The sequence below is a fragment of the Battus philenor genome, unplaced genomic scaffold (assembly GCF_028537555.1).
Source record: "Battus philenor isolate CCGP_79_NKW_IND1 unplaced genomic scaffold, ilBatPhil1.0.hap1 SCAF_4, whole genome shotgun sequence".
Taxonomy (NCBI): domain Eukaryota; kingdom Metazoa; phylum Arthropoda; class Insecta; order Lepidoptera; family Papilionidae; genus Battus; species Battus philenor.
Genome location: NW_027181704.1, coordinates 866152 through 878761, shown reverse-complemented (window position 1 = coordinate 878761; position 12610 = coordinate 866152). Strand labels below are relative to the sequence as shown.

Genomic DNA, 12610 nt, shown 5'->3' with positions numbered 1-12610 from the left:
GATGACTGACGCAGTATGAAAGCAAAAATGTGTAGTTATTGATGACCGATGCGGTCTTAACGAATAGCTCGGTGTCAGTCACGGGTACCTGATGCAACCTGATCGAAAAGCTGTGTCAGTCACTGATGACTGACGCGGTATGAAAGCAAAAATGTGTAGTTATTGATGACCGACGCGGTCTTAACGAACAGCTCGGTGTCAGTCATGGGTGCCTGACATAACATGATCGAAAAGCTGTGTTAGTTACTGATGACTGACGCAGTATGAAAGCAAAAATGTGTAGTTATTGATGACCGACGCGGTCTTAACGAACAGCTCTGTGTCAGTTATGGGTGCCTGACGCAACATGATCGAAAAGCTGTGTCAGTCACTGATGACTGACGGGACACTCAACGTATTAATAAATAAAATTACGTAAAAATACTATTTTAAAATACATCAATGATATTTAAACTTCCTAACAAAGGCTGTATATCTAATAATTTTCAACGAATATTATGATAATTAAAATAAATATATTAATTGTTTTCATGATTGTCATATTTCAGTGTTACAATTAATTTGGTACATGTTAAAAACAGGGTAAGATGTTGCCGTGTAAACATGTCATGAAGAATCGTGAAAGTTATTGTATAGACGTGGTTAAAATTGATTTGAATAGGTGAAACTGTTGTATATATTAATATAGATAAGACTTTATAAATGGTGCTTTTTACAACGCAAAATATTGTTAAGAGAAATATTGAAACTATTTGCCAGGAACTGGGCATATCCACGCTATCAATTGGGTAACAGTTAGAAGTGTACAGTGCAAATGTGAATAAAATAATTATTTGTCAATTAAAAGTTAATATTAATTATATTTAGGTAATTGTGATAATTTAGAATGTTATATAGTTAACTATAGATAATAAATTAAGAAAAAAAAAGGTTAGTGTTGCCAGGTTGTAATGTTGACAGATGTCAAAATTCGTCGTGATCGTTGCGTGAAGAGCATTCATAATAATCATTTCTGTTATATGTTGCCCACTGCTGAACACAGAGCTTCCATACAGATTTCCAATGACGACTTAAAACTTAACATTATAATATATATAATTTTAATAGTGATCGAAATAATTGAAGACATTTACAGTAAATTGTGTAAAAATATTAATATTTATAAGAAGCATAAAAATATTTTAAATACAAAAATATCACAAATCCTTCACTTTCGACTTCAGGGTTCGTATACAAATTGCTTCGCCTATTTTGATCATTTTAACTAATTCGAAGTAAAATATTTTTTTGTAAGTGAAATGAATATGAGAGTTAAATGTATGTAGTTAAATTGTTATATTATATTATAAATGAAATAAATGTATGTAAGGCAATGTTTTTATTGAGTCTATGATATTTACTGCGGGTAAAACTAACTTTTTAATAATAACTATAATTTTCAATAGATGGCGCTGCACGTACTTTATATGAATTGAATTCTTGCAAGGCAATTAAATGAGTAAGAAGAATATTCCCTCTCTCTATCTTCTTTTCTAGTCGAAAGACTCCTTGGGATCTAATTGATGAACAAACTATTGTCACGGTTGCACAGTTATAGACGGTATTCGGACATTATACAAGACGAAGGAAGAACCTTATAAGAGAAGGACAAAAAATGAGATCCACAAAAGAACAAAGATCACCGAAGTAGTTCTAAGAATTGCTCGTTTGAAGTTGCAATAGGCAGGGCAAATTCCTCGTTCAGCCAACAGCCGTTAAAGTGAGGGTACGCTTTCACCAGGTGGACCGAAGACATAGTTAAGATTCTGGAGAGTCGCTAGATGATCTTTGGGGGTCGCTTATCCTTGCAGTGGACTTCTATGTCTGATATGATGAAGAGATAATAGAATTCTTATAACAAGCTCTGGTACACTTTAAAAGTTTGTTGTAGAAGTAATTATAGAATTAAAATTCAAAATATCTTTATTAAAGTTGGCATTTACTAATAGTAAGCTAAATTACTACTAATATAGCCGGCTTGGAAAGCTGATGTGCTGAGAAGAGAAACCTAGAAACTTAACGGTTGCTCTTTTTAAATTAAATTTAGCAACTTTTTTGTGTACATTATAATATCAACCTCGTACATGAGTCAACATACCAATTTCGACACTTTTATCAACTAAAAACTATTGAATGTTATAAGATTGATTTAAAAATATACTTAAATTTAGATTTAAAACTAAGGAAACGAAGATCTAAGATACTTTGAGGAATTTTATTATAAAGGCAGGGATATCCAACCTGCAGCTCGTAAGCCACATTAGACTTGAAGACTCTTGACTCATTTCATTTGTGTTTTTCACTGATCAGTATTAACTAACCATCGTCTGAATTAGTGATGGCAAAATATACAGTGACTAAGCCCATTACTGTCAGTGGATAGTTACTCTCCTGTGATGAATAAAAGGGGAGAAAATAAAGAATAAGTAAGAAAAGGACTAATATATAGCTACTTCCGCTATGCAGCAGTAGTCGTGCAATAAAGTGCACCGCCCGCCAGCCCGTTGATAAATGCGCTTGCGGTAAACAATGCGAATCACACAACTACCACCGTTTAATCTCTCTATACGTGTCTCACCCCTCCACGGGGCATCCTCAGAAGTAATGTTACACCGATTAGTGTCAAACACGCGGGCTGGCGGGTGGTGCACTTTATTGCACGACTACTGCTACATAGCGGAAGTAGCTATATATTAGTCCTTTTCTTACTTAGGATGGACTTCCGCAAAGTAACGCCTGAATCCATTAGAAAAATAAAGAATAAAAACATAATGTGAATAAATTTTATTTAAGACTACCCACTCACGATGGGAGTAGAATGCGAGGTCCTAACAACGGGACTATAAAAATAGCGCCTGTAAGAATTACTGTGAAATGTTGTCACTAATTGTTAATCAAATCTTTGTATTTAATTTTTAATATTTAAAATGTTATATATATTTCATAATTTTATTTATATATTGTCAATATTATTTTGGTATTTTCATTCGATTTAAGGCATGTGAAAAATTATATATTTTTAAATATGGCTTCGATTATTTAGTGACTTGAACACCTCTGGAAAAGACGTTGTCAACTTTTCCGATTTCTTCAAGGATATCTATTCTGGAACTCATTTATCTTCTCTTATACAAGCAAGGTTTTAATGTAAGATCTGGTAGTTTGGACTTCTTGGTGGGCGGCTCCTTGGTTTTCGTGAAGTGAATAAAGAAGAACACTTGGTGACTCTTGTCCAAGTCTTTCAGATTGAAACCGAGCTTCTGGACTACCTTTGTGAAAGCTTCCACGTCGTCGAAACGACTTTCCACTTCAGCAATTAACAGATGACCCCTGTGGACAAATATAATGTTTATTGTAACATCATTAGCTTAAATATTCTATTTGGCTTGTTGTTAAGTGATTGTAAGCTTTAAAAACAGGGGTGAGCAACATTTTTATTTCTTTTTGTCGGGCTGCACATAAAGTAACACTTGACAAAACTTTATAACAAACATTAGAATTAAAAAATATATCAAAAGTAGAGATTTTACATACATTACATTATTAAAGCATTATGGACAAAGACAACCAAAAAGAGAACAGAAAGAAGAAAGTTCGATGTTCATTTTTGATTGTTTTGTTTTAACATTGTACTCCCATTACTTTATAATTAATTTTATGTACTTGGATAGCTGCATAAACATGTTTAACAGGCCGCGTGTAGCTTATCTCTGCTTTAAAATAAAAGCCTTACTAATAGATTATTACTCTGTTTGGTCTCTGGTTTATGACACATTGTTTTTACAACAGTAAATACATTCAACTGCGCTGATAAAATGTCAGCAGTGCAAATGTACCATATAAAAAAAATATTTTTCCTAATAAACCTATTTGTTCATTATTGATATTTAAATACATTAAAAAAACTTTTAAATTAAACGGTTTTTTGATACCCATATTGTGGTGGTTGTGGAAAAATATGTACCTAGTCCGCCATATTGGAACGCCATCCACCTTGAATTTTAAATTTTGACATAATCATCGTGTTTTACTAGTGTAGCCCTTTCATTTGATACCCATATTGAGGGGGTTAAGGAAAAATATGTAATCCGCCATTTTGTATCGACGGCCATCTTAGATTTATAATGTTATTGATTTTATTATATTGTATTGTCATCTAAATTAAATGTGTGTACCAAATTTCAGATCAATCTGACAACGGGAAGGTGCTTAAATTTCAATTTCTAATTTTGACCCAAATAAATTCCGTACGGGTCGAACTAAATAAAACCGTTTAATTATTGAGATCTAATCAAAGATGAACTTCCCTGATGAACTAAAGTCACCATTGCTCGAAGTGTTGCTTGTTAGAAGTGGCTGTGGACGGGGAACATCTGATGTGTATCCATTAAAGCCTGTTACTCAAATCACGACATATATGTGTCATGAGTGGTTTTTTAAACTCATTATGAATCGATTTTAGGACTCTATTTCTATAAGAAAGTGACTGCTCTTGAGTATAACCTGGAACTCTCGTGAGGGTAGAGTGCCCAGATTCTAAGCTAGAATTAAGCAATCTCCAATGTCCCTCGAGTTGTTAACATCATTATTCTCGGATAGGACATTTGATGTTTGCTTCTTCTACTCAGCTAACTTGCTAATGCCAAGTCTAAGAAATACAGATTATCTCTTGCTTGAGCATTAGTCTCCAAGAAATCAAAATTTTCGAAAAAAAAGTAAAACAAGAAAAAAATGTATTTACCTACATATATTAAACTAATTTAAAAAGTAAAAAATTATAATTCTACAATAAACTAAATACTACTTATTTATTTAGAATGATTTTAATATATTACTTACCCGACTTTGAGCACCCTGTTCGCCTCCATCAAATATTGGATTAGGTCTGTTCCCATAAGTGCGAGGCAGTAAACAGCTACATCAACGGAGTTAGACAGAAGAGGAGTGTGTGCCATATCACATGCCTCCACCAGCTCCGATGTCGCCACCAGGTCAAACGAGCGCACCTTTTGGGGCACGCGTTTGGCTAGTGCTGCTTCTCCACATCCCATGTCTGCTATCAAGAAATTTTTTGGCCTAGAAATATCATAAATTTATTAAAAAACAGTAGCTCAATGAATAAGAGATTGGGCTATGCCCGGAATTTCTATAGAAGATCTGTTTACTTCAGGTATTAGAACATCCTGTACAGAGCATAACACTTTGGTGTACAGGGTAGCACCCTATAGTTACTCATCACCATATTGCCTTCTCGTAATGTCATTTAGAGCCTTCAGGGATTTCTCAAGGAGTTGGAAGTGCTTGAATTAACCCTGATGGAATATGATTACAATACCGCTTGTTTGAGGAAACCATATCGAAGAGACGAGACAAGAAGAGATGAGACAAAGAAAAAATTTAAACATTCTAAGATATTAAGAACAAATGAATTAATTTTGAAAACTTACATCTTCATAATTTTCTTGACGATGACATCTAGTGGACTGACCGGCCATTTCTTCACTTGCTGCTGGTATCCTTCATGGTATGTCTGGAACGCCATTGGGTCAGACTTGAATAAGCTTTGTGCCTCCGTACCAGATGAGGTATAGAGCTTCTCGTTTAGATATCTGAACTGTGCAGCTGAAACATTATTTTTTCACTTTAATAAACTGAAAATAATCAAACATTTGGATGATAGAATTTTGATAATCCGATAGTCCAAAAAATTGTTTATATTTGTTAAATTTTTTAGTAATAGTAACTAATTAACTAATTAATTAATTAGATGTGGTATGTCCTAGGTCCTGGATCCTTCTCGGTGTGAAGGCCCCCTCCAAATCCTTCCACTCTAGCGTATATTTCGCTATAGATATCAACCATGTAATAGCACACTGAATGCTATGCTGTTCTATGACATAGTTAAGGGTTCCCAGTTACATACCTTATGTTTTCTATGGGATTGGCATATGTTCTATAGATAAAAATCCTAAAATTAAGACTAAAAATATCCTATAGCTGTCAGAACAGACTTTATAAAGCCTGGAGTTGTTGCCCTATCACATTCTATTAGAAAAAAAAAATATTAATAGAAACTATTTGAGAGCTGTTAACAGTGTAAATATGTCACAGATTAAATTTCATACTACAATGTCAAATGTGCAATTTTAGCCGTCACCATTTTTCCTATAATTTTTCAAGTTTCAGCACAATCTTTCAAATAGTTGTTCTATATGAAACTTCTACAAATTAGAAAACTTGTAATAATATACATGAATGAAATTTTCATTCTCAAGTTATATTGATCAATATCAATTTTTATTTAAACACATATTTAGTATTTTTTATCTTTTACACATCTACTGGTCATCTCTTATATCTCACTTATGTATTAGAGAATGTCTATGGAGTATTTAGTCTGTCGTTAAACAATGTGTAAATGTAGATAAATATATATACCATATAGTACTGTGAACAAAAAGTAAGGTGGATTTGTTTACAAAATGTAAATTCTTTATTTATTCCTCCAAATCAATTTCATCCCCTTCAAAGTAATCCTAATCTGATAAAACACACTTTTGCACACTTCTCGTCTCCGCATTGACCTTTTAAGTTTACTGAATAGCCAGAAGTCACATGGAGTCAAATCAGACAAATATAATGATTGAAGAAAGATATAAGTTGTGTTTTTGATAGAAATGGTTGCAAAGAACCAATACAGTGTTACATTGACTAATAGACTTGACGGATTTGATACAAAATATTCTTCAAAATAATTTAGGCTGAACCAAGTGATATTCCAAGTTTTGACAGACAGATGCAAAACACATACCTGTCTTCATCATGCTTGGGAATTTTAAATGACATTATCACCTTACTTTTTGATCACTGTAGTAAACAGGAAAGTTACAATGGTAGTGCATCTACAAATTGTCAAAATTTCCAAGGAAACACACTTTCAATACATCAAATTAAATGTCATGTCAATACAAACCTTTAAGTCTCTCCAACATCCTGTCACGCAACTGATTACCATCAACAGAAATATGATTTCTATTTGAATAACTCTCTAACATGTTTTTAATCATCACCTTTTTTTTATTTAACTTCGTTGTTGCTTCCTCTCTTACTTTTGTAACCCTTCCACTAGCTACGGCCGTTCTATTTAGTTTTGTTTTATTGTTATTGGATTGTATAGTTTCATCTGTTTCATTACTAAACAATTCATCTTCTTTATCTTCATCACGGAGTTTATCATTCAGTTTCTTTTTTCTTGCATTGAGTAATATTTCATCAGGTTTATCTATGTCACAATTTTGTATATCAAATGCCTCTGAATTTTCCTTAGATTCTTGGCTATTTCTGGCATTTGTACCATTAACAGTTAAACTTTTTCGTTTTCTCTTTTTCTTCAATTTATTTTTATTACTTGACTTTACATTTTCACTTGTTTCATTGCTAAACAGTTTATCTTCTTTATCCTCATTATGAAGTTTGTCATTTAGTTTCTGTTTTTTCGCATTGAGTAATATTTCATCAGGTTTATCTTTATCACAATTTTGTATATCCAATGTCTCTAGTTTTTCATTAGATTCTTGGCTATTTCTGGCATTTGCACCATTAACAGTAGAACTTTTTCGTTTTCTCTTTTTCTTTGATTTATTTTTATTACTTGACTTTATATTTTCACTTGTTTCATTGCTAAACAGTTCATCTTCTTTATCCTCGTTACGAAGTTTGTCATTTAGTTTCTGTTTTTTTGCATTGACTAGTACTTCATCAAGTTTATCTATGTCAAAGTTTTGTATTTCTATTTCATTTGATTTTTTTTTAGATTCTTGCCCATTTCTGGCATTTGAACCATTAACAGCGGGGCTTTGTTTTAGTTTCCTCTTTTTCTTCGTTTTATTTTTTTTATTTGATTCTATGTCATTTGTTACATTACTAAACAATTCATCCTCTTTATCATCATTACGAAGTTTGTCATTTAGTTTCTGTTTTCTTGCATTTAGTAACATTTCATCAGGTTTATCTATGTCACCATTCTGTATTACCATTGCATCAGATTTTTTATTCAATTCTTGGCTGTTTCTGGCATTTGCAACATTAGCTTCTAGAATTTGTTTTGGTTTTCTCTTTTTCTTTGGTTTAATTTTCAACCTGTCTATGTGTTCTTTTTTCTCAATTTTATTAGTTTTTAATTGGATATCATTTGATGTTGTAAGGCCATTTTGAATTTTTTTTGCATCCTTTTTATTATCTATGGGTGACTCTATTTTAGTAGGATTATCCGTGTTTTTCTTTTTCTGTAAAAGATAATTTATGATAAAAAAGCTGATTGAAATCTAAATTGTACACCTTATTTTTTCCTTATAATGAAAATATACATGAGACTTATATTTGTACACATGTTTCACAACTGTAAGAAATCACATAAGATGAGAGAAATCCTTATTCTCTCTCAGCCCATGGGTACCCACTGTAAGGTATAGGCCTCCCCCAAAGATATCTATGGAAGGATAAAACAATAGAAGTGTGATATTATGGTATACAGAGGACGCTTCTTCCCATCCTCTGGAAACTTGTTTGTGAGCAGTGGCAATCCAATGTAATTAATGCACAAAGTGTGAGTTATATAAGATTGTATCCCGGGGATTGAACAAGTGACTTACTATTGCAAGTCTCAGTCCTCTTCTACTGGACTACCACTGCTCGATCAAAATACATATCACATAAGTATTTATAAGAAACTATTAATTTTCAAACATAAAACATAAAAATACAAAAAAAGTTGCAACTATTAATAACCATTTGATAACAAGTATACATGTTTAATACAGACTGGACTATAAGTGGAGGTAAGATAAGTTTCTGTAAGCACTATCAAAATAAGAAAAAATAAAATTTAAGGATTCTTATTAGAACAATTAACTCATAAAAGATTATATATTCTTATTGGTGAACTGCATTATTTCAAGATTGTGTAAAAAAGATGGAGTAAAAGTAAATAATGTAAGATAAACATTAACCGAGTTCTATTATTATAAAGGAGAAAATAAAAGATCATCTTCACTGACATTCACATTATGAATTTGTCTATAACACACTTCCAAAAACAACATGATTTCAATACAATACAATTCCAAACAATATTATTATAACAGGTGGTGCGAAAGTAATGTCATAAAGTAGACATGCCTTAATTTTTGCAAATGGTATCAAAAGTTACTATGCTTTGACATTTATGATGTAGATATATAGAAAATTAGTTGCCGACAAGCAATAGAGTATATCTATATATCTACATTAAAATTGGCGCCATTTGTAAAAATTAAGGCAAATTTACATTATAACATTACTTTTGCAATACCCACTATAAATAAATTAATAACAATTGGCCCATTTAGGCAATATAAACTTTTTAACAAAAGAGCACCTTTTTTAATTCATAACATAATGGCTGCCTGTTCAAATTCTGACATTACTTTTGCACCGCCTCATATGTGATTGACAGTGTAACAACAGATTGTATCAATGTTTCATATTTATACCTACCAACAAGCGAGGTACTTTTACTTTATCATATTTTAAAATTGGGGTTTTTATCCTAATCACTCCATTTGTGACCATCATAAATGTTCACCTTTAAGCTATTCAAATATCATGGTGGAGGCAAGATGTTAATCTGCAAAATAATCTAGTCACTTCAGACTTCTGTTTTGACAAAAATTAATTGCACTCATGATAAACATTGTTTAAGCATAATTTCAATTGCTTACACAGTCTCTTTAATATTTTAATACTTGGCACATTCTATCAATACATTATGCAAACTCTTCTCCACAAAAACTACTGTTAAAGGAATCCAATTTTTTTAATGAAATATTATACTAATTTTCGCACAATATTTAACACATATAAGCGCAAATCTGCACATTATATGACACGAGAGAAATATTTAAAAGTTTCTCTGATCAGATATTTCGAAATTGTGGCTATAAGATGGTAACCGGCATTACATATTCGTTTACTATTACAGGCCGTTGTGTATGAACTATATATTACCCATATTTTTGTCCCCTGTTCAAAAGGCACGAAATGTATGTCTAGGCCCAGTAGTTACATACAAGGTATTTATTTTAAATTATAGTCACTAAGATAATTAGTACTTTTTAAGTACGATAAATTTTATGAACAAACTTTACTGCAGTATTATTTAAAACTAAATAAGTCAACACAGACTTGTATTTGCGTATGCGTATTAACGTACCTTTTTATTAGCTTTATGACTTTTCATAAAGTTTCCATTAGTTTTTGGAATATCTTCACCCCATTCGGGAATTTCAAACATTTTTATATATTCCGACGTTTGTTATAATAAGAAAACGTGCGTTATGTTTGACATTTACGTGACGTTTTTCAAATAATGTCATTATGATAGTTCTTATTGGTGTTACAATTATAATATTATTTTTTTTTATTATTTTAAAACGATAATCCTAATATACATAGACCGTGTCATTTGGACTAATTCGTTAGATTAAATAGATGCAGTCTCATTTTTAAATGATTTTCTGGAGGAAAAAATAAGAACCTAATACATGTAAAAACAAATATATGCTAAATGTTTGACTTCATCATTAACATATTCCTGACAAAGCAGTACAGTTAGTTAAATAGAACGACATTTAACGACTCTACTGACGATTGGCTTGTACGACTAAATTGCATGGCATACCTTGATTGACTTTCGCAAATTTGGGTATGTATATATTGTTATATACACTTTTCAGTTTTTACTACTGTAATTTCAATGTATTATACAGTTTACTGTCATAAAATTTATTTGAAAAAAAAAGTAATAATCTTTTAAGACAAGTGTGAAATTTTAATTATGATTGGAGTCCGTACGCGCCTAATAAATAAATTTTAATTAATTTAATTTAATTGCCTTTGTTTTGTGTCATATTTCTAAAAGTTTATATACTTGAAATGTTGTTGTTGAAGTGTACATGTAATATTTTATAAAAAAAATTCCTGGTACTGTTGCGAATAAATAAACGTTTTCAAAAAAATAATATTGAAATGTATTAAAATATCTATACTTTTAAAACTGTCACTTTATGTCATTTTATGTACAACAAATAAAGCCGTCGTATTTTCTAGATAAAATCTGGTAGCCTTACTTTTAACAACATAATTTAATATTTTAACACATTATGAGCGGGCGACCTAGCAGAGTATTATCCTATAATACCATATTTATATTTAGTAGTAGCTATGCCTGCGACTTCGTCCGCGTAGAATTTAACAGAAAAGCATTGAATTGATTTTTTTGGTTTAAGAAATTTTCTAAAATAAAAGTATCCTAAGTTACTTATTACACTACTAACTGGGTTTAGACGGAACATACCGACAGATAGAGAAAAACTTAAAGGAATTTAATCTTGTAAAATGTAGTAAAAAGGGGTTATTTTAATATTACAAACAGACACTACAATTACATCTATTGGTATAAATTAAGTTGCCTTTATTAATTCTAATACTTGCCATATTCAGTGTTATTCCATTTTGCGGCTTTAAGTGCTTCACCAATTTGTGCGCTATAATGTAAAACGGGTTAAGTTACTTTTTTTCTGTTAACTTTGATATATTTGCTATTTATATGTATTACTACCTCTCCAACTAATTTTGTGCCATTAAGTCCTTGTCTAAAATATTTAAATACTTTATGTCGTCTATTTCGATTTATTTGAGTTGGACTTATTTAACGGTGGAACAAACGTCATTATCCCCTTAAACAATAATTTTTAGATAATGTACACCTCATTAATTTTTAAAGGGTTTTTTAACTTAATTTGAATTAATGTGGTTTGCTAGTAAACATAATCGAATAATACTAATAAGAACGAATTTTTAGTTCTGGCAAGAAACCACACATTTTTTAAATTCTATTTTTGACAGTACTTACAGAAAATTATCTGTACAGCAACAAAATATAATTGGGGGAATACCATAAACCCGATTATGGCCCAGTCCCTAATAAACATTCTTGTTATCATTTAGCGATGAATATTTGTTTATTTGTGTTTTGTACTTATGGATTCAATTTTCACTGTACACTATTTTTTTGGTAATTGTTATAATTTTCTTATGCAATACTATGATATGATTGCTTTTTTGCTCGGTTTTTTTGGAGAAATTTTTTTTTATTCTTTTTTAAAAAAAATTCAAGGTTTTCGTAGGTTTCTCATCTAACACGATGTTGTAAATAATTGTGTATTTTTATTACACGAATTTTGTACGCTTTTCTAAGCAACGTATAACTTAGGTAAACACATATCTATGTTGATTTTTTGCTTGCTATATGCTTTGAAATATTTTCGATACTACAAAGCGATGAGAAAGACGGCAGGTGCTAATGCATTATTTGTTGATTTATAACATAACGTCGTGACGAAACAGAGGTAATTTAACATCAAAATGCAGAATATACATTAAATGTCAAACCACGTGTCCCAACTGTGGGAGTATCCCAACTGTCAGTAATGAATTATTGTGTAGTTTAAATTTAGACATAACACAGAAAAAA

General features: G+C 31.2%; 1 protein-coding gene across 1 annotated transcript; it reads right to left on the bottom strand.

Annotated features, from left to right (window-relative positions):
- Positions 1–2892: 2892 nt before the first annotated feature.
- LOC137928715 (ribosomal RNA-processing protein 8-like) lies at positions 2893–10421 on the bottom strand. Its single transcript, XM_068771661.1, has 5 exons — positions 10289–10421; positions 7013–8324; positions 5487–5661; positions 4879–5115; positions 2893–3369 (listed from the first exon to the last, which is right to left on the bottom strand). The coding sequence occupies exons 1-5, from the start codon at positions 10367–10369 to the stop codon at positions 3156–3158; spliced, it is 2019 nt and encodes a 672-aa protein (XP_068627762.1). The 5' UTR covers positions 10370–10421; the 3' UTR covers positions 2893–3155.
- Between the last annotated feature and the right edge of the window lie 2189 nt (positions 10422–12610).